At 38.7% G+C, this 23,648-nt stretch overlaps 1 protein-coding gene across 1 annotated transcript in view; it reads left to right on the top strand.

Moving 5' to 3' along the window:
- TMEM156 (transmembrane protein 156) overlaps window positions 1-23,267 on the top strand; it is a 38,689-nt gene extending 15,422 nt beyond the window's left edge. Inside the window, exons 4-6 of the mRNA XM_063107429.1 lie at window positions 9,828-9,947; window positions 11,753-11,836; window positions 23,179-23,267. Coding sequence (XP_062963499.1) covers window positions 9,828-9,947; window positions 11,753-11,836; window positions 23,179-23,267 — 293 coding nt within the window. The remainder of the gene's footprint in view (window positions 1-9,827; window positions 9,948-11,752; window positions 11,837-23,178) is intronic.
- Window positions 23,268-23,648: the final 381 nt, after the last annotated feature.

Below are 23,648 nucleotides of genomic sequence, written 5' to 3'. Positions count from 1 at the left end.
TTTAAGGAAATTAGAAGGAAGAGTAGAAATCAAATATAGACATGTAAAATTAAGTAAGGGTGGCCACGTTAACTGAAAGTCAAATAGTTGAAGAATTCTGTTGATAAAATAATACGGCCTGAAAGGATGTTAGTCTTTTCATCTGTTTATTTTTCTTTCAAAATGTGCTTTTTATGGAGCCCAACTGTAACCTGAGGCAGAAGAGGTAGCTATGGGTCATGATTTGAGGGGCACTAGAAAGACCCTCTGCTCCAGAATAATTTCTGGACATGCCCGTTAATCGTTCTTGAAGTAATACTCCACACTTGGGTGCTAAAGGGTGAGATTTCTTTTCAAATGTAAATATCTGTATGCATTATGATGTACTATTATTTTATTTATTTATTTTTTTGAATTGATTTGATACATCCTCTCCTAGGGCTGAGAACCAGGCCTGGATGAAATGGGATTTTTGATGTAACATTGTGAAGAGAGGTTGAGGTACAGATCAGGCACTTAGGGTCAGCTCATTATGCTGAGGGAAAAATAGGAGGCCAAAAGAGAAATCTTGCATATATCTTAATTCTGTTTAAGGCTGATTAACTTCCTAGTCAAGTTATTTTGAATTATAATTAATCCTTTCTACTAATCAGTTTGCCCCCACATTATTCATAAAATCTACTCTTAGAGAACATTTTATGATCTATTAATTTAATGAATGCCTGCTGTATACCAGGCAGTGTGCCAGGCATTGGGGACCCAGACTTAGATGAATGTAAACCAACCTAGAAGAGGGAGACAACACATAAACAAGCAAGCGCATTCCAGTGCTATAAGTGCTCTTATAGAGTAATTTGCTGTGTTTTTAGATAGTCCAGACATATGGAAACCTTTCAGATTGCTTTAGAATGCTTTTCTAAAGTTTTAATTATTTTAAAGGTAATTATTTAAAAAATATTATCCTTACTTTAAAGCAAACACAAATATACAATGTGTGTGTATTTTTAAGGTGAAATATGACTTCAGAGAAATTTGTTGTGTGAGTTAGTTTGCCCAGGACCCTATAGTTTCTGCAATTAGGGATCATTTCAAGGTGTGGGGGATATAGAAGAGGATCTAAGAAGATCTCAACAGAAGGGTCAGTTCCTTCTGGTTTAGGAATGAGGTTGGAAGGTGGATTCTGGAGAGATTTCATACAGAAGGTAACTAGAGCAAAATCTGAAAGATAAAGAGGTCTAGATTATAAATATTAAAAACGTATTTATTTCAATGTACATTTGTTTATCCATCTAATTGCCTTTTATATTTTTCTAAATATAAAGGAAAAATAAGCACCTTCATAATTATGATTTTTTTTTTTTTTTTTTTAGAAAAATTCATAAACATTTTATTTTTATTTTTATTTTTATTTTTTATTTTTTATTTTTTATTTTTTTTTAAATTTTATTTTGTCGATATACATTGTAGCTGATTAATGCTCCCCATCACCAAAACCTCCCTCCCTCCTCCCACCCCCCCTCCCCCCAACAATGTCCTTTCTGTTTGCTTGTTGTATCAACTTCAAATAATTGTGGTTGTTATATCTTCTTCCCCCCCCCCCCCCGGTTTGTGTGTGTGTGTGTGTATGTGTGTGTGTGAATTTATATATTAATTTTTAGCTCCCTCCAATAAGTGAGAACATGTGGTATTTCTCTTTCTGTGCCTGACTTGTTTCACTTAATATGATTCTCTCAAGGTCCATCCATGTTGTTGCAAATGGCAGTATTTCATTCGTTTTTATAGCTGAGTAGTATTCCATTGTGTAGATGTACCACATTTTCCGTATCCACTCATCTGATGATGGGCATTTGGGCTGGTTCCAACTCTTGGCTATTGTAAAGAGTGCTGCGATGAACATTGGGGAACAGGTATACCTTCGACTTGATGATTTCCATTCCTCTGGGTATATTCCCAACAGTGGGATGGCTGGGTCGTATGGTAGATCTATTTGCAATTGTTTAAGGAACCTCCATACCATTTTCCATAGAGGCTGCACCATTTTGCAGTCCCACCAACAATGTATGAGAGTTCCTTTTTCTCCGCAGCCTCGCCAGCATTTATCGTTCATAGTCTTTTGGATTTTAGCCATCCTAACTGGGGTTAGATGGTATCTCAATGTGGTTTTGATTTGCATTTCCCGGATGCTGAGTGATGTTGAGCATTTTTTCATATGTCTGTTGGCCATTTGGATATCTTCCTTAGAGAAATGCCTACTTAGCTCTTTTGCCCATGTTTTAATTGGGTTGCTTGTTTTCTTCTTGTAAAGTTGTTTGAGTTCCTTATATATTCTGGATATTAATCCTTTGTCAGATGTATATTTTGCAAATATTTTCTCCCACTCTGTTGGTTGTCTTTTAACTCTGTTAATTGTTTCTTTTGCTGTGCAGAAGCTTTTTAGTTTGATATAATCCCATTTGTTTATTTTTCCTTTGGTTGCCCGTGCTTTTGGGGTCGTATTCATGAAGTCTGTGCCCAGTCCTATTTCCTGAAGTGTTTCTCCTATGTTTTCTTTAAGAAGTTTTATTGTCTCAGGGTGTATATTTAAATCCTTAATCCATTTTGAGTTGATTTTAGTATACGGTGAGAGGTATGGATCTAGTTTCATTCTCCTGCATATCGATATCCAGTTATCCCAGCACCACTTGCTGAAGAGGCAGTCCCTTCCCCAGTGAATAGGCTTGGTGCCTTTGTCAAAGATCAGATGGCAGTAAGTGTGTGGGTTGATTTCTGGATTCTCTATTCTATTCCATTGGTCAGTGTGTCTGTTTTTATGCCAGTACCATACTGTTTTGGTTATTATAGCTTTGTAGTATAGCTGAAAGTCAGGTAGTGTTATGCCTCCAGCTTTATTTTTTTTGCTGAGCATTGCTTTGGCTATTCGTGGTCTTTTATTGTTCCATATAAATGTCTGAATAGTTTTTTCCATTTCTGAGAAAAATGTCTTTGGAATTTTGATGGGGATTGCATTGAATTTGTATATCACTTTGGGTAGTATGGACATTTTCACTATGTTGATTCTTCCAATCCAAGAGCATGGAATATCTTTCCATCTTCTTGTATCCTCTCTAATTTCTCTCAGCAGTGGTTTGTAGTTCTCATTATAGAGATTTTTCACCTCCTTGGTTAACTCAATTCCTAAGTATTTTATCTTTTTGGTGGCTATTGTAAATGGGCAGGCTTTCTTGATTTCTCCTTCTGCATGTTCACTATTGGAGAAAAGAAATGCTACTGATTTTTGTGTGTTGATTTTGTATCCTGCTACTGTGCTGAAATCATTTATCAATTCCAACAGTTTTTTTGTAGAGGTTTTAGGCTGTTCGATATATAGGATCATGTCATCTGCAAACAGGGACAGTTTGACTTCATCTTTTCCAATCTGGATGCCCTTTATTTCCTTCTCTTCTCTGATTGCTCTGGCTAGTACTTCCAACACTATGTTGAATAGGAGTGGTGAGAGTGGGCATCCTTGTCTAGTGCCTGTTCTTAAAGGAAAAGCTTTCAGCTTTTCCCCATTCAGGATGATATTGGCAGTGGGTTTGTCATATATGGCTTTAATTATGTTGAGATACTTTCCCTCTATACCTAACTTATAGAGGGTCTTTGTCATGAATGAGTGCTGAACTTTATCAAATGCTTTTTCAGCATCTATAGAGATGATCATCTGGTCCTTGTGTTTGAGTTTATTAATATGGTGTATCACATTTATTGATTTGCGTATGTTGAACCAACCTTGCATCCCTGGGATGAATCCCACTTGATCGTGATGAATAATTTTTCGTATGTGTTGCTGTATTCTGTTTGCTAGTATTTTAGTGAGGATTTTTGCATCTATATTCATCAAGGATATCGGCCTGTAGTTTTCTTTTTTGGTTATATCTTTACCTGGTTTTGGTATCAGGATGATGTTTGCTTCATAGAATGAGTTTGGGAGATTTGCGTCCGTTTCAATCTTTTGGAATAGTTTGTAAAGAATCGGTGTCAATTCCTCTTTGAATGTTTGGTAAAATTCTGCTGTGAATCCATCTGGTCCTGGGCTTTTCTTTGTTGGGAGCCTTCTGATAACAGCTTCAATCTCCTTTATTGTTATTGGTCTGTTCAAATTTTCTACATCTTCACGGTTCAGTTTTGGGAGCTTGTGTGTGTCCAGAAATTTATCCATTTCCTCCAGATTTTCAAATTTGTTGGCGTATAGTTGTTTATAGTAGTCTCGAATGATTCCTTGTATTTCAGATGAATCAGTTGTAATATCGCCTTTTTCATTTCTAATTTTTGTTATTTGAGTCTTCTCTCTTCTTTTTTTTGTTAGCCATGCTAATGGTTTGTCAATTTTATTTATCTTTTCAAAAAACCAACTTTTTGATTCGTTGATCTTTTGAATTGTTTTTTGGTTTTCAATTTCATTCAGTTCTGCTCTGATCTTAATGATTTCTTTCCGTCTGCTAACTTTAGGATTGGATTGTTCTTGTTTTTCTAGTTCTTTAAGGTGAATTGTTAGGTTGTTCACTTGCCATCTTTCCATTCTTCTGAAGTGAGCATTTAATGCAATAAATTTTCCCCTCAATACTGCTTTTGCAGTATCCCACAGGTTTTGGTATGATGTATCATTGTTTTCATTAGTTTCAATAAACTTTTTGATTTCCTGCTTGATTTCTTCTTGGACCCATATGTCATTAAGTAGAATGCTGTTTAATTTCCATGTGTTTGTATAGTTTCCAGAGTTTTGTTTGTTATTAATTTCTAGTTTTAATCCATTGTGGTCTGAGAAGATACATGGGATAATTCCAATTTTTTTGAATTTATTGAGACTTGATTTGTGACCTAATATGTGATCTATCCTGGAGAATGATCCATGTACTGATGAGAAGAATGAATATTCTGAGGTTGTTGGGTGGAATGTTCTGTAGATATCTGCCAATTCCAATTGGTCTAGAGTCTTGTTTAGATCTTGTGTTTCTCTACTGATTCTTTGCCTAGATGATCTGTCTAATATTGACAGTGGAGTGTTCAGGTCCCCTGCTATTATGGTATTAGTGTCTATTTCCTTCTTTAGGTCTAATAGAGTTTGTTTTATAAATCTGGCTGCTCCAACATTGGGTGCGTACATATTTATGATTGTTATGTCTTCTTGATGGATCAGTCCTTTTATCATTAAGTAGTGTCCCTCATTGTCTCTTTTTATGGTTTTTAGTTTAAAGTCTATTTTGTCAGATATAAGAATAGCCACTCCAGCTCGTTTTTCTTTTCTGTTTGCATGGTAAATCTTTTTCCATCCTTTCACTCTTAGTCTGTGTGAATCTTTGTGGGTGAGGTGGGTCTCTTGTAGGCAGCATATAGTTGGGTCCTGCTTTTTGATCCAGTCAGCCAGTCTGTGTCTTTTAATTGGGGAATTTAAGCCTTTAACATTAAGAGTTGTTATTGAAAGGTGTTGATTTATTCCTAGCATTTTATTGGTTGTTTGGTTGTCTTAGGTGTCTTTTGTTCCTTGCTTTCTGATTTACTGTTTCGTTTCTTTGTTTGTTGGTTCCTTAGGTTGTAGATAGTGTTTTTGTTAGCTTGTTTTCTCTTCATGAATGCCATTTTTATTGTACTAGCGGGTTTAGATTTTTCTTAGGTTTTTATGGCAGTGGTAGTTATTTTTCAGGAACCAAACCCAGTACTCCCTTGAGGATTTCTTGTAAGGGTGGTCTTGTGGTAGTGAACTCCCGCAGTTTTTGTTTGTCTGAGAAATATACTATTTGCCCCTCATTTCGGAAGGATAGCCTTGCAGGGTAGAGTATTCTTGGCTGGCAATCTTTGTCTTTTAGTATTTTGAAAATATCATCCCATTCCTTTCTAGCTTTTAGGGTTTGTGATGAAAAGTCTGATGTTAACCTGATTGGGGCTCCCTTATAGGTGATTTGACGCTTCTCTCTTGCAGCTTTTAAGATTCTCTCTTTGTCTCTGAGTTTTGCCAATTTGACTATGACATGTCTTGGAGAAGGCCTTTTTGGGTTGAATACGTTTGGAGATCGTTGAGCTTCCTGGATCTGAAGATCTGTGGTTTTTCCTATACCTGGGAAGTTTTCTGCCACTATTTTGTTGAATATGTTTTCAATGGAATCTCCATTTTCCTCCCCTTCTGGAATACCCATGACTCGGATATTTGAGCGCTTGAGGTTGTCTGATATCTCTCTCAGATTTTCTTCCATGTCCTTGATTCTTTTTTCTTTCTTTTTGTCTGCTTGTGTTATTTCAAACAGCCCATCTTCAAGTTCAGAGGTTCTCTCTTCAACTTCGACAAGCCTGCTGGTTAAACTCTCCGTTGTGTTTTTTATTTCGCTGAATAACTTCTTCAGTTCAGCAAGTTCTGCTACATTTTTTTTCAGGACATTGATTTCCTTGTATATTTCCTCTTTCAGATCCTGTATACTTTTCCTCATTTCATCATGATGTCTAGCTGAGTTTTCTTGTATCTCATTCAGTTTCCTTAGAATTATCACTCGAAATTCCTTGTCAGTTATTTCAAGGGCTTCTTGTTCTATAGGATCTAGAGTATGAGATTTATTAACTTTTGGTGGTGTACTTTCTTGATTTTTTGTATTTCTGGTGTCTTTTTTTTGGTGTTTATTCATTGTGGCAGGGGGTTTCACAGTCCACCGGTTTGAGACTAATGACTAACTAGGATGTTGCTGTGGTTGCCAATTTGGTATGGCTCCCGCCGTGACTGCTCAGTTGGCCTCTAGTGTCTTGTGTGTGTGGTTGCCTCGGGTCTTGGGCTTCTCCAGGGATCCACCTTTCTGGTCAGCTTGGACTCTGCTGGGCTGGTGGATCACGTACCACAGGGTGTGTGATCTCTGTTGAGCTTTCACTTTCTGTACAGGACTTCTCCCCGTTCCGTGTGTTCTGGCCCAGGCTGTTAGATCGTGCAGTGGCGACCCCACCGGGTGTGTGGTTTCTGTCGAGTCTCCGCCTCCCTGGCCGCACGTCTCCCCCCTCTGTGCACACTGTGCTGGGCTGGGGTGTGTCTTCTGCAACCCTCGTCTATCAGCTGGGCCTTCAAGACCCTGCTCAGCACCGCCTCGCCCAGGAAGTCTACCAGGTTTCTGCTAGGCACAGACGACCGGTCTCTCTGGGTGCCTTTGTAGCACTGTGTAGATCTTTCTCGGGTCTTGTTCACCTTTGTATCCCCCCGGTATAAACCGAGTCTAGTGCCCGCCTGCAGCCTGCTCTCCGGCAGGTTCAAGCAGACCTGGGAACTCTCCTACCACACTATTCCCAACCAGAAATTCGTTAGGCTTTTTTCCAAACTGGTGGTCGCAGAGATGGTATCTGCCTCCCAGTAACAGGAAGTTTACCGGGCCGGAGTCCAGGGTGTGGTGGAGTGACAGTCGGCCTGCCCGTACTTCCTAGCCCTCCCAACACTGGTCGGGACGCCCCACACCCCCAGCCCCGCCAGAGAACCGCGGAGGGAGTGGGAGAGGAGGCCGGCCCGCAGGGTCCGGAAAGCCCCGCGCCAGGCCAAGCAAATGGGCTCAGTGATGGCCGAGCCAGGCGGAGCTGCCCGCACCTGGGAAAATGGAGGCAGCACCGGGGCAGTGAGTGGCCTGGTGGTGCAGGCGGGAGCCGCGTGGTCATCCACCCCCCGAACAGAGCTGTGCCAGGGATCACTCACAGTGCTGTGCCAGGTCGGGTGCTCGCTCTGTCTCTGGTTTGTTGCCTTCCGTGTTCTCGGCGCGGCCGCCTCGGGCTGTTCAGTCGCGGCGCCGCTCGGGCGCTCCCAGGAATCTTCTTTAATGCCGGCCTGAAACCTCGAATCCTGAATAGGGCAGCTGGTCGCCTTCAGCGCAGCCCCAGCCTCCGGGATCCTGGCTGCATCCACAGCAGCCCTGGCGCCGCGTTCCCTGTTTCAAGACTCGCTTTTGCAGCTAAGAATCAGTTCTTTTCCTGCTCCACACTTCAAAGCTGTTGCCTGTAAATGAGGCAGCCTCTCCTGCCGGGGGCAAAGTGGCGTTGAGCCCCCACGACCGGCCAGCAGCAGCGGTCCTCCCTTAAGAGATGGCCAGAGGAAGGTCCACAAGTTTCCCGGCTGCCTGAGGCCCAGTGGCCACCTTTTCCACCTCAGCTACTCCGCGCCAGCCGCCGCAGCCGCCGCCATCTTGAAAACCTCCATAATTATGATTTTTAAGACAATTTATTTTTGTGTTAATGGAAAAAAATCCATAAATCCTGGATTCAAAGTGAAATGATAGTTAACAGCTTTTTGGGGGTCCATAATGAAGAAAGATAATAGTGGTGCACAAATATGTACTCTTGTATTCTGGAAAAAGTATATCCATTTTGTCATGGGTAGAAAGTTAAAGATTTATTTTTATTCTACTCTGCTGTGCAAAGACAAATTTGATCTCCCTTAAAAGCCTTCTCCATAAGGGGGTGAAAATAAATTTAGCCTAACCTGGTAAATTTACTCTGAAACAATAATTTAAACTGTCCTTTTAGATTTTTTTCAGATTTCTTTCTGTTTCCCCTTGCTCCTGTTCAAGACAGCTGCAGGGATGCAGGGGTGGGTAGGAAGCGTGGGATGTTGGGGGACACACTCTTCTGAGTTTGTGCTGGTGCTTTGGTGGATGCACTGGCTGGTCTGCCCCAATCATGCACGTTCTCCTATTGCATTGGTGAGTTGGTGAATGCATGGTTCTTTTTTTTTTTCATAGTTTGACCTTGGCTCTGCAAATCTTCTTTGGCTTTTAACCACATGCTTTTATTTTGCTGAGTGAAGAATGCAAGTTTGGCAGCTGAATAGCATGGAATAATGTGGAGGAGGCTAAGTGCTGCCATCCGTCAACCTTTGCCCTTCCTCTGTTCAGCTTCTTCTCTAAATAAACATTGAATGCCTATTTAGTGTACATCTGGGATCCTGTGAAGGGAATACCCAGATCATGAACCCCATAAAGGCAGTCATCCAAGGGTGTAAATAAGTTATATATTCTGCTAAATTGAATAGGTACTAACTGTGTTTTGTGTGCAAGGAAGAGGGCACATGGGGGGCTTAGAAAGTCAGTAGATAGTTGTGTCTTGAACAATTTGAGGTCGCCCTTGTTTAAATCACAGATTCTTTGGTCTGCTAGCCAGTGTGTCTTTGTGGGATCAAGAGAGACGGTGCTAAGCTACTGCTGGATGGTGACCATCCTTTCCATGTTGCCTCACTGAATGGACAAGTTTATATCTGTATCCACGTTAGGCCAGGGCAATTGTAAGTTTAATTAACACAAGTACTTGATCTGGCCATTGGCGTGCAAGCCACTGAACTGCCTATTACCAGGTGGAAGGAGAGTCTGATTATTCATTTTCCCTGACCACTTACATGCCTCAGCTGAGCCCTTTCTCTTTGCCTGCCTTTCCTTTCTTCCCCATCCTTCTGGTACTCACTGCATCTTTGTTGATTTGAGGACATATTTTTGGACTGCTTGGCCCAGGGCCAAAATTGTTGATTACAAATGGCTCTGATTCTGGGACTCTGCTATGTTGTGTTCTTAACCTAGTGACAGAAATGATAGTGAAACTAATATCAGCATAACCCGTAAATTAAATTAATCCTAGAATTTTGGAACTAATCGGATCCCTTGAAGTTACTGGATCAAGTTTCCCATGTAATACCCTCACTTAGTACATCAGGAAAGATTCAAGAGAGCAAGTGACCCTGTACAGTTATGGGTATGCATTCAGCTTTTCAGTTAAGGGCTAGATATGTTATAGAACTCAGTTACACTAACTCATTGCCCCTTATCTGTTGCATCATTTAATTGTATTTTTAGAGTATTTTTTCTTTACAGATGTCACTTGTTCCATGAAGATCACTTGGTACATTTTAGTTCTATTAGTTTTTGTATTTTTGATCATCCTCATTATCCACAAAATACTTGAAGGCCACAGGAGAGTGCAGAAATGGCAGAGTAAGTACCGAGAAATAAATCCATCATTTAGGGTGATCCATTTAGTGTCAAGGAACTCTTAATCTTATCTATGCGTTTAATTTCCTCTTTAGTTTAATTTACCATTTATTATGCACCCACTGTGTTTAAGTGGTGATTCTGGGCACCCAAGGAATAAAAGCATAAATAAGACACAGGCCAGCATTCGAGGAGCTTCATGCATCTTTCTCCTACCCAGAGAAGTACGTAGGAGGGGAAGAAAGACTGAGTGAATAGGAAGAAGCTGATGGGCTGGAGGTTGAGCAGGGGCTTAGTGGAAGTGAGGGCGGAGAGAGGTAGAAGAACAGGAAGTGGTAATAAAGAATTTCGGAGGTGGAGATCTTGAGCAGAGTGGCTTGAGGTAGTGAGGGTGAGCCAGAGTCAATCTTTAATAAGTGTGGGAGTGTCAGTAGATTTTTGGCAGGGCAGAGCTAAAAGGCATAATTGGAAGTCAGGACAATAGGGGTGATGTTAAAAATATTTAACAACTAGCATGACACAGGCACCCACCTATTCGGATGGACATTGATTGTAAACTGCTGGCATGGCGCTACTGATGTGTACCATGCATATGCTGGCTGAATATCAGGCCTGATGGACATTTATAGTATCGAATAGTTAGCCTCTTAAAGACAGTATAAAATGTATCACTATGAGAATAGTTTTAAAAGACAGATGGACTTATGTTAGAGTCATAGAAGTTTAACAGTATCCAGTGTATAATTAGTTTTCAATAAAGGGTAGTAGTATTGGGTGGTTGTATTTATTTCCCAAGATCTTATGTTCTTTACCAGGTAAGTCTGTGTTGGTCATTTCAGAATGAACATAGGCAGAAAAAGTGCTTCCCTCTAGGTTTGAGTAAAGTTGCCATTAATTCTTTTGACTAAGTATTTGTTGCAGATATTTCTGAGAGCAGTTTTTTGTCAAGTCCTGTCATTGATACCTCAGTAATAAAGGCCCTTAATGCAGTACTTAATAATATCATCAATACTGTATATTTGTAGAATAACCATTTTCAGAGCATTTTCACTACACCCTCAAAGTGTGTAAACAGGGTATATGCTATTATTTTCATTTTATAGATGAAAAAAATTCCTGAGACTCAGAGAGGTTAAGTGTTTGTCTAAATCTATACAGCTAGTAAAAGGGCAGAACTAAGGCCTGGAGTCTTTCTAGTTTTGAAAATTATGTTATTTTAAATAAATGTGTGTTATTTGCAAATTGTGCATAGTTCTGAGTTTCTTGACCCATTTTTCCATATGAATACGTACTAGGAAAGATAGATAGAAGTGAAATAGGAAGAATGTCTAGAAAGAGATCATTAGCGGGGAGTCACATTAAATTCCTATGAACATCTACCCAAATGACAGACAGTGGCATTCAAAGACTTGCCTTGCAAATCGAAGCATTTAAGTAATAAAAAATGTCACAGTACTTAGGATATTAAATATTATTGAATATTAAATATACATTAAATATTCTGTACATCATATCTATGTATTAATAATATAAATAATATAACATTTTGTACATAAGAGCTGGTGCTTTTCATTAGAGGAGGTGTCATAATGGCATTTATGGTAGTGGGGAAGCCACTGGTTTTAGAAAGAACCTGTATTTGTTAATAAAAAAGAACTTACTAAGGAAAAGCCATTAATGCATTGTTACTACAGACCCTGTTGTGAATGACCTATTCTCCTTGGTAAACCTTTGAAGAAACATGAGGCAAATATATTAAGAATGTGCTTGTTTATAATCTAAATATTTAATTTCTTCTCTTGGAATAGGTCATAAAAACAATCCTCCATCTGTTCTCTTAAGAGGAAATGATTCTCAGAAACTGAGAGCATTGAATGTGCGGGTTATTTCAGGTGAGTTCTGTGGCATGCGAACAGAACACCACTCAGGAAATTCCAAAGCTGCACCGTTTCACTGCAGAGTAAACTCAAGATCTGAGATCTGAGCTCATTTAAATTAGCCTCGTATCTGGAATAAAGGGGCTATGGGCAAATGAAATCCTGTTTAATATGTCTTATTATCAAGGGACAGTTACGATCAAAACTACCTCCTTAAATAATGGAAAGTTTGCTTAATTGGCAAGAAGAAATTCATGTGAGTAGGCAGAGGAGAAAAAGCAGTAGGAAATAAGCCTTAGATTTATTTTTAAATGAGACAAGATACCATTATTCCTCAGAATTGCAAGAAGTAATTACACAGTGGGCATGGCTTTTAGTGGAGCCTTCACTTAGCAGAGGGTGTCACTGTGTAAAGAGAACTTCTAATAGCCCCAATGAAAATAGCCCCCTGTCCTCTTCTGAGAAATAGAGATGGGATAAGGGAATCCTAATTAGAGCAGGTAAAGGAGCTGTTAGCACAGATGCTGTGGTTCCATCTCCTTCTTCTAATTGTGAGGTCTCCTTTTGAATTCAAGCTGTCAAATCACATTAAAAAGAAAGAGAGGGAGAACGTGACATGGACAAAGGCCTCCATCAAAGAGAAATAATATCCCTGACTCTTTGAAAACTACAGAATTATGAGTGATATTATGAAAGCTCTTTTGCACATAGTTAGTGAGCAGGCCCCTTCATGCTTTGTGAGATGTTAGAAAAGAAAGCTTCAAGTCTGGTGTGTAAACAGTTTTCAAGAATGAGAGGAAACTGATCCAACCATCAGTCTCCCACCGCAGCTGCAACTGTAGCTACATAGAGATTTGCACAGTATATCGTTGGGGACTATGTGTTTGAGGCTTTTGTTAGCTATTTCATTTAGCAGGTACTCAGGCCTCTAGCTTGAAGAAAAATTAGATTGGGTGCACCTAAAGAGCTCAAATTTTTTAAAAATTTAGACTTTCTACTTAGCGTTAGCTGTGAAATTATTAAGTTATGGCTAAAAATAAGCATTAGTTAAAGAATCATTTGATGCAAGTTAAATGTGGAGTAAGTTGATGGAAATTCTGTGTGGCCAATGAAAATTTTATTTGATTAATAAAAACCACAAAGTCATTTTAAATGGCAAAATGAATTTTAAAAGAAGGAAATGGTGTTTTCCCTGTTTGCCCCTCTTATCTCCTGCCCATATACTAGGAATGTTTTAACCCAGTTCTGCTGTGTTTTTTTGTTGCCTTAGGAATCATGATCATTTCTGTCTTTAAGTCATAATTTTGAGCACTGCAGTGTTATCTGAGAAAAAGTCAGCAGTTTTCCTGTCAACCCATATAATTGAGGGAACCACAAATTTTTAAGTACTAGCTAACCACAAGACTAACTTCACAAGTTGTATTTATGTGCCTGTGATTTTCATTCACCAAGGAAACACATCTCAGCCATCCTTTTTCTTTAATAGCTCTCACTAAAAATCCTCTAGGTTTATTATCAGGTACATAATATTAATGTTTAGTTCAGGCCAAGGGGTGATGGCCTATTGTAAAACCAAGAATCCTTTTGAGGTTTAGCATTTTAAAGGGAGGGGAAAAAAAGCAGATTCTTTCTTATTTATATTTCTTTAACCTAAATGCAATTTTTCCCTCCCCACTATAAGTTGCCCTTTCTAAGAGAGAGATGGATAGGAGGTAATGTCCTCCTTGAGTGCCATTTTTAAGGCCTCTCTTTGTGATGACAGATTATAGGCAGTGGTGAGAAGGTAAGGAAAGAATGTGCCAGCATGGTTCTCTGGATGCAATAATATGAGTAAAAAAAAGCAGTTCAAAGCAGCAGTGACTGTGTGTCACACTCAGCAGAACATCTTGTTGTCAACTCTTGCTATACATTCCAGAATGTCTCTCCAGTTGTTTAAGTCTTACAAAGGAGGTATTGTTACAGACATACACCCAGATATAGGTAGGCTCACACCCTCCAAAAGAAATGCATTATCCTCAAGAGAGAAATGAGAGATTACTGGGACACTAGCATCACACAGTGCATGTACTAGGGGCACAGTGAACACTGATAGAGTCAACACATCTCACTGCTGTAGAAAGACATAACATACAGAATGAAATCCCAGCCTTCTATATGTCTCTAATGCTTTCTTCTTGCTTTGATAAGCATGATGGCTTATGTTGCCTGTTGTGGCATTAATCTACTTTACATCTTATCCATTCAACTGTCATCTTCATGCAGGCGACGACTCTGTTTTATTAATCTTTGTATCCTTGTCCCTAGCATAATATCTGGCACTCAGTTTGTGCATGATAAAAGCTTATTGAATCTCACAAACCCTAAGGGGAAATGAGTATAGAGTAAAAAGAGCAGATGAGCAAGAAATAAATCTTGAGGATTGGGAAAGTTTAAAAACAAATGAAGAGACAAAAAGTAATTAGGGGGAACATAATTCCACTTCATTGAAGAACATGTAACACACTTTATAGAATTGCTTGGGATATCAAAAAATAATGAAAAACATTTAGCATCCTCAAGAAGGGATTATGAGAACTATGCAAAAGTAACTTTAAAATGTATACTTAATGGGGTGATAAGATTGGGAAACCAAGAGCAGGGGCAGGAGGTGTGGACTAGGATCTGAATCATGGGATGCAAACAATAGAAACCAACTTGGCTTATTGCAGAAAGGAAATTTATAGGAAAACTGGTAGGTAACCCATAGAAGCAACAAATAGGAGTTAAGGGCCGGCAGGAAGCCAAAAATACAGCTCAAGTCACACCACAGGAATGGTCTGGTGAGAATGTCCCTGCTGGTGTCACCACCACTTGATACTCCCTCAGAGCTGCTGGGGCTACCCTTTGGCCACCTTGCAGTTTTGAGTCTCTCCCCAGAGTTTCAAGCCCGAAGGAGGAGTATCTGATTGATTGAGTGTAGGCCACAGAGTGGTACTCTGGGTGCCAGGAAGCAGGGAGAGAGAATATCTGCCTCTGTAACCTTGAGATGTCCACATGCTGGACAGCCAATAAATAAATATCTACAACACCAGGTTTCTAGAATTAGAGCTTCCACACACTTCTGTTGCGTGGGTCAGTGAAGGGGTCATTTCACATCTCCCCTCTATGTCCATCAAAAATGGCAAAATCCTTAAAACTTGAAATTCTTCACCTTTAAATATTCAACCAAAATTTATTGAACACTGATTGTGGGCCAGCCGTTATACTAAGGATTGGCAATACGGTGGCTCACTCCATAGGCACAGTTCCTGCCTTCACAGAACTTCCAACATAGTCAAGGAGATTCTACTTCTGGTTGCCTTAGGAGAAGGGAAACTGATATCTCACTGAGGGCTTTCCATATATATGCACTGTACTTTCACACATATCGTTTCACAAGCTGAGATAGTTGGAGGAACTGGTTCACAGCCAGTTCCTAGCAGAGTAAGGGTTCAAACTCCTTTCTGTCCAATTGATGCACTTTCTAGCACACCACTTAAATGCAATAGTGAACTGGGGATCTGCTGGTTCAAGGCACAGATCAAAACTCTTCTTGTTCCTTTACATCTAACACTGGAAACTGAGATGAAACATTTTCTCTGTATAAGGTTGTACGAGCTTGTGTGTGACAATGTGAGTCACCTGCAAAGAAACATTTCAGCATTGGCCAGTGCTGAAATGATTTTGCAGTTAATGTGGGTGGGCTCTAAGGGAACACGAAGCAAAGAAAATGAAATTTTATTGTGCAAGAAAATTACTAAATGTCAAAAGTAAGTGGATGACCCAGTAATTTACATCACCCCCAAATAAAACTAATGGCAATGTAAAATTATAACTTGCAACATGTTTATGGCCGGTAAAATAAAGAGCAGGTGATTTCAATTTCCTGCAGAAGAGAAGATAAATTTCTGGTGCCAGATGTCTTGCAACCAAGCAAGATAACATAAAAATTTAATTTTTACTTGCTTAACTATCATATTTATGACTCTTAAAATACAGATTTGGGTTCATAAAATGGGAAAGGTTACAGCCATCTGCTTGGTTATAGAATAGATCAAAATGCAGAAGATGCCTCTCTTTTGCAGGAAGAAATTCACAGTGTGAAGAATCTATACGCAGAATAGGATGATTTATTCTATTCATTCATTGAATACCTTTATGTGACAGCCACTATGCCAGGTCTGGAAGAACTGATGATAAGAAACATATGTACATAAATATCTCCTCCATCTTTACACAGATTGTCCTTGCCTCAACCATCCTTCCTCCCTTCCTCCCACCCTGATATTGTCTAGATAACTCCAACCCTTCCCTTCTGATCTTGGCTTAACTAATACATCCTCAGGGAAATTGTCTCACACCTTCTGGATCAGGTCAATTCCCTTTATTGCACACCCTCATGACACCACAAATCTCTCTTTGTGGCAATTATCACTGTTGCTATTTTGTATTTTGTGTTATTACTTGATTACTGTCTTTCCCAAGAGCCAGCTGGCTCCTTGGGGTTAGGGACACTATCTGATGATACTCACCACTGCATCCTGACTGCATCCCCAGCTCTTAGCATAGTGTACATATAAGGGCGCATAGTAGGTACCCAGTAAATGTCTGCCAAGAATTTACAACTCTACATTGACTATGTTGAAAGAATGGCTGCTGCTGTCTTACAAAGACCTTTCAAATACTTCCCCACCACCCAATTATAACTTTTGATAATGCCTATACAAAACGATGAAAGGAAAATGGCTAAACATTTCATCAGTTTCATTCTTTGATGTGTTAAATATATCTGCAGTGTGAACTAGACAAAACTGAGTCAATGTCTCAGAATATTGGCAGCTGTCAGTTCAAGGAGATTGGGGTGTTTTTTGTTTCCCCCCCTCTTTAGTTGTTAATTATAGATAATTTTGCAGCCATTTACTTTTCCACCTTCATTTGATTTTCACATTTACCATATTTGGAGCAGATGAGTAGTTTTAGGATCGCTTTTAATAACAGATGGAGCTTTGAACATAGTAGGGGGTTAGCACTCTGGTTAACGGAAATCTATTGTAAGCTGCCATAGTTGGTTCTTTTAGTCCTGAAAAGTTCCTAGCCATCTTTGGCTTCTACAAAAGTGCCTATTTTTTTATGTGATGAAATTTCGGAATGATGTATAGTGATATTGAAGTCCTTCATTCCTAAGACAATAAGAAGAAATAATTAAGACTGGAATGTTTTTTGAAGTCAGATTAGAGCTGAATAAGAATCACCAAATAGTCTGAAAATGTCCACAGCAGTCTTGACCAAAATAATCTGTGAAGATTAACCTGAATTCCTTCATTTTTGGAGAAGTTCTTGGGAGGAAACCAAATATTTGTGGGTAACAGTTTAGACGTTTATTGTAACTGTCTCCACAAAGAATCATGATGGCTGAATCTCCCAAAGCATGAAGGAGAAGAAGGAAGGAGGGTTATCAATTCCTTATTATATCAATATATGGGTCCTACTAAATATATATGTCCTACTCAATTCTGAGCAGACCCCTTGAGAGGGCGTACGAAGAGCAAAAATAAAGGTAAAAATAAAATGAGGCGATAACGATGTATTTTGACATATTTTGAAAAATAGAAAGCACTACCAAGCGCAAATCAGAATTTTTTTACTGTGGGCTCAGCGTCCAGCAATGTCAGCACATCGAGAATGATCCACTGTGTAATTTTCCTCACATCACTATGTTTATAGAACCTGAAGGCCAAAGAATAATATGATTGAGAGAAATACAGACCAAAACACTTCTGACAGCAAACTCACATGTTCTCTCTCCTTAGACAGAACCACGTGGGAAGTCAGATCACAGCCAAAGGTTGTTTTGGTAGGTCTTAAGATGCAGTCCTTGGCCAGATATCTTGAGAGCTTCTTCCCCACTTTAGCGGTAGCCTGACTAGTTCATTTAACACAGCACTTTTAACATTTAACAGGTTTGGCTCGGGAATAATTTTTTAAAGATGACTTTGGGTGTTTGTGTTCTGTTCATGGGTTGATTTTGTAGATTACCTTTCGGAGGACAGTCTTATTTTCCTTACTCCCAAATTTCTGGGCAGTGCTCCAGAGTTGCCACTTTATACTGCTTGAACCCATGCCATTTTATCAGGAAAAATGAGGCACAGTGGAGTTAACATTCTTTTAGTCATTCAATACATATGTATTGAATACCTCTTATGTATCATGCTCTAGGGTGGGTTCAGGGGAATAAAACAGTGCACAAAACACAATCTTTGTACTCAAGGAGGCAGATAAACGAGTAGTTACAACAAAGTTGGAAAGTCCACCACTGGGGAAGTAGAGGGCACAAGGGGACATATATTATATGATCACCTAACCCTGTTTACTACTCCTTGTTTTGTTAGCTGATTTCGGCTTTCCAATTTAATAAACAAGTAAAATGTAGCTGAACAAGTAGTTGTGGAGATAAAAACATACAAAATTGATGGGCAAATTCCCTTAGCAGCCTTGAGAAGCTGGCTAGGATGAGGAAGTTTTAGATGTGTGCTCAAGGTTGGAGATGTAACTTGTTCTTGACATGAAAATCATCAGGAACAAAGTGATGAAAACACCTTGCAAGTTCCCATTGCATGGTGGGAAGAGAAAATTACTGTGGAAAGATGAATTGAGGTTAGCTACCAGACATCGCAGATATAAAGCGCCTTTGAAAGGTGATTGAAATCTTTTTAAAAAAGAAGAGAAAGAAGCAGCATCAGAGGGCAACCTGGACATTGTCACAGACAGTGTGTTAGGGGCTTTATTCAAAAACATAAAGCATGGAGTTTTATTTTTAATCGAAGTTTCTACTGCTGAAAATCCATTTTGTTTGCTAGATTCAGCCAGGTCAAAATTCAGACTGGGATTCTCTCTAATTTTTTGACTCTTCTTAGTTTGCTGAAAAAAGTCAAAAAATGTTTGGTTCAGAGATTTGACAAATTCATGTGAAGACTTCTGTGAAGTTTTAAAACTTTTCTGACTGCTTCTACTGCCTTAACTAGTGTTGATGAATTAATATTATGTAAATGAAACTCTTTTCCAGTGTAGAACTAGAAAAAAATTCTACCCATTGTAGCATTCTTGAAGAAGGTATTAAAATGACACATATCCTACCTTTTTGCCTTTTTATCAATTTGTTTTAGAAGTTTTTCTATTATCATATAAGTTACATGACTTTGGGTACTAGGAAAAACCAAAAATATTGCAGCACTAGAGAGTTACTTCAGACTGGCCGTCATTTGACAGGTAATAGCTTTCTACAGTAAATTATGGTTGTATTGTGCTATAATACATCAGGAAATTGAATGATGAACTGTTTGCCTTTTCAACCAAAAGAACTCTGTTAATTTTCTTTGAAAATTATTTAGTTTCATGAATAGGCTCTTTTGATATTTTAGCCTTTTAAAAGAATGATCTCCAAATCTCAAATTCTGTAAATTACAAGACGCTTTGTCAAAATTGTCTGAACAATTATGGTAAGTTCATTCTGAATTTCATTCAACTTGGATGTCTATAAAAACTCAGGCTCCCCGGTCTCCATGAAGGGTGATTCTAATTCAATAGATCTGGGACAGGGCCCAAGAATCTGCATTTTAAATTACTATCTTTGGTGATTTCAGGCCAAGGATCTGTTGTTGATCACTTTGTTAGTTTTCTATTGTTGTGTGACCAATTACCACAAACTTAGTGGCTTAAAACCACAAACATTTATTATCTTACAGTTTCTGTGGGTTGGAAGTCTGGGTATGGCTTAACTGTCTTACAGGGTCTCATGGAGCTGACATCAAGGTGTCAGCTGGAATGCATTCCCATCTGGAGGCTCTGCTTCCAAGCTCATTAAGGTTGTTGGCAGAATTAATTTCCTTGCAGCTGTATACTGAGGGTTTTAGCTTCTTACTGGCTGTCCACTGGAGGCTGCTCAGGTCCTAGTGGCCACCTGCATGAGGCCCTCTCCATAGGCAGTTCACAATGTAGCAGTTTGCTTCATTAAGCCCAGCAGGAGAGTTTCTCTTTTAAGGGCTTTTAGCTCATTAAGTCAGGCCCACCCTTGATGTCTCCCTTTTCATTAGCTCAAAATCAGCTGATTTAGGATGTTAACTACACCTGTAAAATCCCTTCATCTCTGCCTTGTCATATAATCTATCACAGAAGTGAAATCCCATCCTATTCCCAGTCCTGTCCATGCTCTAGGAGAGGAGATTATGCAGAGACTGCACTCCAGATATTGGGAATTTGGGGGGCCATATTAGAATTCTGTCTACTACAACCATCATTTGAGAAACACAGGTTTCAAAAGACAAAAATCACAGACTGCTACAAACTTTCAGTGTGAGACTGGGCTGACAGAGCTAGCCCTATAGAGATGTGGTTGGTACTTACTGAGAATAAAATAAAAGTAAAGGATGCTAAGGGGCTCAGATGCAATGGATCTGTGAGGAAGAGCTCAGAAGAGGGGAGCTCTAGCCTTTGTTCTCACCAGTCAGGGAAGTTCTGTCATTTACCCTTTAGATGCCTAAATGCTTTGAGAGAAGGAATTTTAACTTTAGTGGTGATTTTAGCATTTCCATAGACATGGAAGGGCTCTCAATATCTGCTGGAAATAGCCTCGAAAAAGCATCTATCTATTCCTGCCTCCTACAGCATAGTTACTGTATTAGTCTGTTTCCATTGTTTATAACAAAATACACAGAACTGGGTGATTTATAAAGAAAACACAGTTTATTACTTACAGTTTTGGAGGCTGGGAAGTCCAAAGTCCAGGGAACACACTTGGTGAAGGGCTTGGTGGTGGTTACAGCAACCCAGGGGTTTCACATGGCAGAAAATGGCAGAGCAGAGAGAGATAAACCTCTCATGTGTTCTCCTTTTAAAGCCCTCAGAACCACACCCTTGACCACCATTATTAATCCATTCACTACAGCATGGTCCTACAATCTAATCACCTCTTCAAGGTCCCACCTTTCAATTACCGTAATAGGATTTCTCACCCTCAACAGTTACAGTGGGAATTAAGCTTCTAATATATGAACTTTGGGGACACAATTCAATCAATCCACAGTTACTTACTTAATTTTTAAAATCTTTAGTTAAAATGAGCAATTGTCTGGGAAAATTTACAAAATGCGACACTAGAAGAAATAAAAAAAATCAAAACAAACCAATTGTCATAGAAGAAACAGAAAATTTATCAGCTATCCTTAAAAGGAAGTAACGGGAAGAATTCACAGGTGAATTTTACCAATCTCTAAGAAATAGATATTTCCAGGGTTACTTAATCTATTATAGAAAATAGAAAACAAATGTTCTCTAATTCTGTTTTGAAATAAAGATTCGTAATAATATCCAAACTCAAGAAAGATTGAGTCTAAAATGAAACTGTTGAACAATTTATTTATGTATATCCATGCAAAAATCCTAAACAAAATATTAGCAAAAGCACCAAGTAAGCACAGTTTAAAAATAATATGTACACACACACACACCACCACGATCAAGTGGGCCTTATTTCAAGAATACAAGAAAGTTTAGAATTAGGAAATCTGTTAATGTCACTCATCATATTTATAGATCTAATGGTGGTTTGATTATCTCTATAGGTGTTAAAAATGTATTTGATAAAAAACAATGCCCATTCTTCATTAAAACTTCTAATAAAAGTAAGATAAAAAGATACTTCCTTAACATGATAAAATACATTTGTCTCAAAAACTAAAAATCTCAGAAATATGTTTAATGGGGAGATATGAAAGGCATATCTAGCTAAAGCCAGAAATTTTCAAAGATGTCACTATTGCCACTTTATATGCATTGTATTGGAGGTACTCCTTAACACAATTAGGTAGTAAGAGATAGAAATACGAGGTTTCATAATTCAAAAGAATAGGTAAAATGATCACTTATTTTGTAGATGAGGTAACTGTGTGCCTGGAAAATCTAATATAATTCCCCCAAAACCATAAAAAAGATGTTAGTAAGGGCTAGGGCACAAATGTACATAAAAATCAATAGGATTCATATATTTAAATAACAACCTGTTGGAAGATACACTGCATTTGAAATAATTATAAAAAGGTAAAATGACTAGGAATGAACCTAATAAGAAACGTGCAACATCTTTCTGAAGAAAACTTCAGAAAATGCTCCTGAAGGACATAAAAATGACTTGAACAAAAGGAAAAGTGTACCATGTTCTTGAATAGGAAGATGAATATGTAAAGAGGCCAATTGTTTATATTATGTATATACACACACTGATATACAGAAGACTAACAACCTTGCTTCCCTGTAGCAGAGGAAGAGAAGAGAGGAAGGAGCAGTGTGATGTGATTGTCTGGAACCGGGAAACATATATACTCAGACAATTTGCTGAATATTCCTTTACAGTTTTTAAACTTTTAATCATGGGAATGTATTCGTTATAGAGAAGATTAAAGTTTTTATTATTAAAAGAAATCTAGTTAAAAGAAAAATTTCCAAGAGAAGATCTACAGTATTGCAATTTGGGCAACCTGTACTAGGTTCAATCATCTTCAAGGACAAGAAGCATCATATTCTTGAATACACTTAAATCCTCCCCTTTTGATTTCTCTTTTTAAGAAGCAACCCAAACTTCTCTTTAAATTGTAGGTCACCTCATTTCCACCTATGTTCAGGGCTTTGTATTAAATTAGAGATGTCTGTGAAACAAAAACCACATATAGTATGTAGAATTCAAGTCTCAATATAAAAACTAGAAAAGCAAGATCCCAGATCTCAGAGGAGTAAAGAGATGCCGTGGTGTAGAACATGAAGTTTCATCTCCTACTATGAAGTCAGCTGAAGGCAATATTAGAAGAATTTTATAAAGCAAGAAGACAGATTAGAATTCATCTAATTTGTGACTTTCCTTCTTGGTAAAACCGTCCCTGAAATTAAGGATGTCATTAATATTCTCCTTAGGTACATAGGTCAACAAAATGTGATAGAAGGAAATGGTGACAGTCAGTTTCCAAACTAAGATTCTTTTCCTGCTACTTGACATTGTACTTCAAAATTTTGTCTGTATTCCTCCTCCTTAACTGTGCTTCAGGCCTTGTGCTCAGGAATTGGGGTGAGAAGTTGAGGGAAAGAATAAAGGGAAGGAAACATAGTTGAGAGAAATGCGTTAAAGGTGTCAGAATTGTAGGCAGGAAATTTAGTGAGAGGTGGAAACTGCCCAAATCCTTTCTAGATGTAGAGCATGGTTCTCTTATGACACATACTACGTTAGAGTACATTGTGTCTCTTTTTGCATTGCTATTGACTAAAGATAGACTAAAAGAGTTCTTCTTATATAATAGAGACCACAAAGAGGCTGCCCTTGGCTCAGGTCAATGGAGATCTTCCCCCAATACCAGAACTAGAAGTTACTTCCACAGTACAACAGTGAGATCAATATGCTTGGTGAGTGATGATTCAGCTTCATTGACTATTTGACTCCATTCATTATAAACATGAATAGATTCAAGGAAGAACAGTTTACCCCCAACTACATTTCTGTCTGGGTGTTGGAGGTAGAAAGGGCTGAACTTGCAAAGTCAGTTCATTTAATTAGATGATGAGATAAAATCACTATTTTCTCCAAGATCTAGGAAGGATCAGTAAACTGATCTCTTAGTCTGTTAAACTGATCTCTTAGTCTGTTAAACTGCCCCTGGGATGTCAGCTTATCCTTGGCACTGTTTTTTCTGGAGTTGAGCCTGAGCATTCAGTCAGAGCATGAGAAAAGAGAGAATGAGATTTGTAAAGCAGAACCACCTTCCTCCCCCAA

The sequence above is a fragment of the Cynocephalus volans genome, chromosome 9 (assembly GCF_027409185.1).
Source record: "Cynocephalus volans isolate mCynVol1 chromosome 9, mCynVol1.pri, whole genome shotgun sequence".
Taxonomy (NCBI): domain Eukaryota; kingdom Metazoa; phylum Chordata; class Mammalia; order Dermoptera; family Cynocephalidae; genus Cynocephalus; species Cynocephalus volans.
Note: the sequence above shows the minus strand (reverse complement) of the source record. Positions and strands in the feature narration are given on the sequence as shown.